This window comes from Aptenodytes forsteri, unplaced genomic scaffold (genome assembly GCF_000699145.1).
Source record: "Aptenodytes forsteri isolate BGI_AS27 unplaced genomic scaffold, ASM69914v1 Scaffold284, whole genome shotgun sequence".
NCBI lineage: Eukaryota > Metazoa > Chordata > Aves > Sphenisciformes > Spheniscidae > Aptenodytes > Aptenodytes forsteri.
The window spans coordinates 438,911-444,002 of record NW_008794445.1 but is presented as its reverse complement, the minus strand read 5'-3'; the positions used below and the strand labels follow the sequence as shown (position 1 = coordinate 444,002).

At 42.9% G+C, this 5,092-nt stretch overlaps 1 protein-coding gene across 1 annotated transcript in view; it reads right to left on the bottom strand.

Moving 5' to 3' along the window:
* The window catches only part of ISX (intestine specific homeobox), a 26,862-nt gene extending 22,039 nt beyond the window's left edge, over positions 1 to 4,823 (bottom strand). The window contains exon 1 of the mRNA XM_019474829.1: positions 4,652 to 4,823. Within this exon, the coding sequence (XP_019330374.1) occupies positions 4,652 to 4,823 (172 nt within the window). The remainder of the gene's footprint in view (positions 1 to 4,651) is intronic.
* Between the last annotated feature and the right edge of the window lie 269 nt (positions 4,824 to 5,092).

The following is a 5,092-nucleotide window of genomic DNA, read 5'->3' as shown; positions in this document are numbered from 1 at the left end:
TTTTTTTTTCTTGCTTTTATATTTTTTTTTTTTTTTTTTTTTTAAGGTGGATTGTTTTCTCTTGTAATAGGTGGGGTGAATTGGTGATATCGGCCAGGTGATATCTGTTCAGTTATATTCCTTCAGCTGTTTCCTCTTTTGCAATAAAGCTAGGTGGAGTGTTGCTAAGGGTGAAGTAAACAATCACCTTATTGACATCTGTGTGTGAAGCGGCAGTTGTATTCCTATTAATTTGCATATCCTTAACATAATGGGGCATAACACTAGCAGAATGACAAAATTACTGTATCTGTTACTGCTTTTACTATTAATTTGCCAGGTGTAACATCCTCATCCCAAGCTCTCCTTGACTTGATAAAGGACCTCCTGTTGGTGAAACATCACTGGCAGAAACCAGGGAGTAATGAATAATTATTTCAGATGTACTTTCAAGCACATTGAAATCGGGTTCCTAGGGATTTCAGAAGAAGGATTTCTTCTGAAATAGGCCTGCTAGTCTTCTCTGTTTAAAATGAAAGAATTGGCACTAGGGAGGAGATCAGCTCTTGCTGGGTGTTTATTTGTGTCCCTTGCAAAGGCTACGGTTACCCTTTCTAGGCACTGTGACAAAAAGAAGAGAGGGAAAGCATAGACTGAATACTAAAATGTCTTCTTGTTCACTATTCCTTTTTTAACTTGGTAAGAGTCTTTAAAAAATTCAAAAATTTTGGTAGACTTCAGATCAACAGCTGCAGTTCCAGGTCATCTAGTAGTTGTGTTTGTGCAGTAAACTCACAAATGGCTAATACTGCAACTGGGAAGTTGCACACTCCCGAGAAGGCCACACACTCCTTATTCCAAGTCCCACTGGAATTACACTCATAAAAACCTGTGAACTTAGGAGTCAGGCCCAGAGATCTTCTCATACATGATCAAGTCCTCCCCCAGCTTTCCATGAGAGGCTGGCACTGTACATCACAACAACTTTTTTGTCAAAGAATCACAGAATAATTTAGGTTAGAAGCAACTTCCAGAAGTCATCTGGTCCAGCACCCCTGGGTTTTCTCGGGAAAAGACTCCAGGGTAAGCTTTGTCTATGATGTCCCTCATTTCTGACATTCTGCATCTTCTGGTCCTCTGGTCCTACCTGTCTCCCCAGCTCTTAACAGCTAGATTTAGACTTCAGGACAAGTGTGATCTTGGTACCTAGACTGCCTAGATCAGCAGACGAGCTGGATGATAATTTCTGGCCTGGCTATTTACCTTATGGCAGTCATGAGCATGTGTGTGGTGTCAGGTCTTGCTCTCATATGGATCGTGGCTTGGCTCAGATACATACCATATAGGATGTGGGAAATGTTCTTAAAATCCATAGTAAGATATAACTCAGCCCTGACCTGTAGTACTTCCTTCTTTACTGCTGCTAAACTGTTCCGGGAAAGCAGCTGAATTTGTGTCCCATCCTGGAATTTCCAACAAGTTCCCTTGCTCATTTCAGTTCCCTGACCTTGGGCAGCACCGAGCCAAATTAGATATGGCTGACTATTTACACAACTTACTTCTTTAATGCCAGTGTTATACAGCATGAAGTTGAATGACTTTGATGAAATACAGCAATTATCCCAAGATGTACAGTATACGGTATTGCACTTTTGAAATAAATAAACCTTATCTGCAAAAATTGGCAGTTCTGCTGGGAAAGCAAAGGGTAATAAGCTTAGGTATCTCTTTGGTGTAAGTAAGAAACCAACAGTGAAAAAGCTTCATTTTAATTCTCTTTTTTAAACATCCTTTATCAATTGCAAAGGCAATGTACAACAAAATTTTGGAATATCTCTACAGCTTTCCTGTTTTCCCAGTTCCAGTGACAGTTAAGTGAATCTTCATATGTATATACTATTTTCATTAGTTAACATTTTACATTGCCTTAAGTATATTAATCCAACCTTGCTTTCTAGCAGGGGAGAGAAGAGTCACTATATTCTCTTGCTACAGCTACAGTCTTTCTCTGGCTAAGTGATGAAGCGAAGTCAAAGGCAAGGCCTGGCTGTTCTGCCTGCATTGCTTTCAAGGTGAAAAACTGACTGTACTCTCAGGTGGAGAAATTTGGGATGAGACAGTACTGGCAGTGCAGTAATGCAATCCTACGAACCCACCACATCCTGCATAGAGATTTGTCAGACCTTGTGCTTGGAGCAGCACGCTTAGCCGAGACACGCAGTGAAACAGGGCTTCAACATATTGATCGTGAAACAGGCTTACTATAAAAAGGTCCTGTCTCTGCCACGCTTCTCTGTTCCCGGAGAAGAGTCTCATGCTGTTAAAATGCAGTTCTATGGTCCATGTTATGAAGAGCACTGACTTCATTTTCAGTGGTGTTATCTGTCTCACTTTGGATCCAGTGGCACAAAGTGACTGCCATGGGCCCTCTGGAAAGGACTTTCAGCTCACAAAGGCTCACTCCCACAGAGGTCATGCCAGCATTTCCCCCCCTTGGCAACCTGGCACCTGGGCTCCTTTGGCACACGGGCCCCATTACGCTTGCACCAGCATCAGCTATGTCCTCGTCCACCCCTACACTCGCTTGTTTCAGGATGATATTTAAAACGTGGCCTGGGTCTGCTGTTGTTCAGGTCCAATCTGCACTGTCAACTTTAGGAAACCTCTAAATGCTGCAGTCCTCCAATAGTACCAGTGGTGAAACAGCCAAGCAACACTACCTGTGGCCTTCAGCAACCTCGTCTATCTTCAAAGCTGCCCTTTCTTTGAGAAGCAGGCTGGACTTCCAGATGACCTTGAGAGGTCCCATCCAACCTCAATTATCCTATGGTTCTGTGAAAATTCAGCAGCACGCTATCCCTCTCCCCCATACACAGGTTTCCGTGGAAAGCCACGGGTACCGGCACAAGGGCAGTGGTTGTATACTCAGCCCCAATGCTTGGGGCTCCAACAGCTGTGAGAGCTGGCTCTGCCCCATGGTCAGGAAACAAGTTCTGTACAGAGACAGTGACCTTACCCTGTGTCCGAGGTGAACAAGAAAGTGCAAATCTTGTGCAAAGCATGGCTGAGAGGCAGTGTTAGTGGGACTGGGCTCAAGCCCAACTGGTGACTAATGTTACACTAGTGAGTGTGGTGCTCACTTCACTGTAGTTTCCTTCCCGATTTAGGTCTTGTTTGCTTTCCAGTCCAGGTCAGTATTCAGTCTGGACATAAAAAAAAGCTGAAACTATGCGAATAAGGAATGGTTACTTGGACTGCAAAGTTTTTGGAAAAAGACTCTGTCCCTTACTACTGGGTGGTTCATCCAGTATCCTGGGAAATGGGGTCCTGATCCATGAAAGGATCTCTCTGTGTTACAAAAAATAAAGTGTAGCATTAAGCTTTGTTGAAAGCAGTTGAGCGAGAGGTGAGTGAAAATTTTCTGTCAAAACTACAGGTCATTTTTCAGTTAAGTGGATGTTTTTGTATATATAAAACATCTCCTTTTCATGGAAGACGTAGATTAAAAAAGAAGAAGAAATACTAAATCCAGAAAATGTTGGCCATTGGTCTTTGTTTAAGGAGAAAAAGAGACAATTTCTGTGGGGGTAAAAGTTCATTCAAGGCCAAAGTAACTAAACTGAGGAAACTGAAGTCAAAAAGGCTAATGCACTTGCTGGTTTGCTAAGACTGAAGTCATACTAGTTTTCTATTAGCTGGTTTAATTAGTTCATGAAAGGACCTAGTGTCCATGATGATAAGGAGAAATGAATAAGCACAAATGCTTTCTCTTTTCTTGTTCCAGCAATTAAGTTCTAACACTCCTTAGCTACCATTACCCTTACAGACCATTTCTCCTGCTTGAGGATGGGTGGTGGGATTTATCAGAAAATGGTACTGATACGAGATTTGGCTGTAATTCCAGACAACAGTCAGCTCTTGCTGTAAGTGAAACTCCAACAACTTCATTAAGTTGCAGCAATTTTAGACTAGCTTCCTGAGTTTGAATGCCTGTCCTTCCTTATGACTGGTGATCCTTTTTTTTTTTTTTTTAAAAAAAAGAGTATTGTTTTTTAAAGGGAAAGACACCAGGTTGTTGTATTTGTTTACAATAAGCACTTCTCACTGTTACTGAAGAGAGCTACCTGCAATAACTGTTCAGGTTGCATACCCACCTCTCCAATGACACGGGGGCTTCGTAATGCACAAAATCCCACCAAAGGCTGGCAGCAGATCCCAGTCTACTGCGAGGTTGAAAGCAAATTGTTTTTTAAAGATTATTTCTGTATGGTGGTGCTTTTTTTTTTTTTTTAATAACAAGAGTATTGTTTTTTAAAGGGAAAGACACCAGGATGTTGTATTTGTTTACAATAAGCACTTCTCACTGTTACTGAAGAGAGCTACCTGCAATAACTGTTCAGGTTGCATACCCACCTCTCCAATGACACGGGGGCTTCGTAATGCACAAAATCCCACCAAAGGCTGGCAGCAGATCCCAGTCTACTGCGAGGTTGAAAGCAAATTGTTTTTTAAAGATTATTTCTGTATATATAATGAACGATTTGTACCTGATTAGGGAAATCCCATATTCCTACAAAAGCTAAAGAATAAAAATTCTACATAATCAAAAGGGATAGCTTTAGGGGTTAAAAAGAAAGGAGCATTTTCATTAAGTGTTATAACTGGTACTTACCAAAGGCCAGTGGTGACCCTGCTTTTAGGGCTGGAGATCTCTCAGCATAGTTACTTCTGTTCCTGGTTTCACTGTTTAGGGTGGTGCTGGCAGAAGGTTTCTTTAAGATTTCCTCAATGGAAAAGGACAAGCTGGGCTTCCCCTGGCCGGCACACACCCGGGGGTCCGTCATCTTCCTGCCAAAGTAGCCACGGGGCAAAGAGTCCTCTCCTGCTCTCCTGGCTCTTGGTGCACCCCGAGAAACATGCAGCTGGGAAGGCTCCCACAGCTCCCCACCCGCGCCCAGCCAACCTGCAGGAGCGCTGGGAGGAGAAACAAAGGCGACCCACGAGTGAGCACACGTGCCTGCTCCTCTCTGCTGATCAGCTTGGGATCAAGACCTGTGCTCCCTTGTCTGGGGAAGACAGCATTAGAAGTGGGGGTGAAAAGTCTTACCAACCC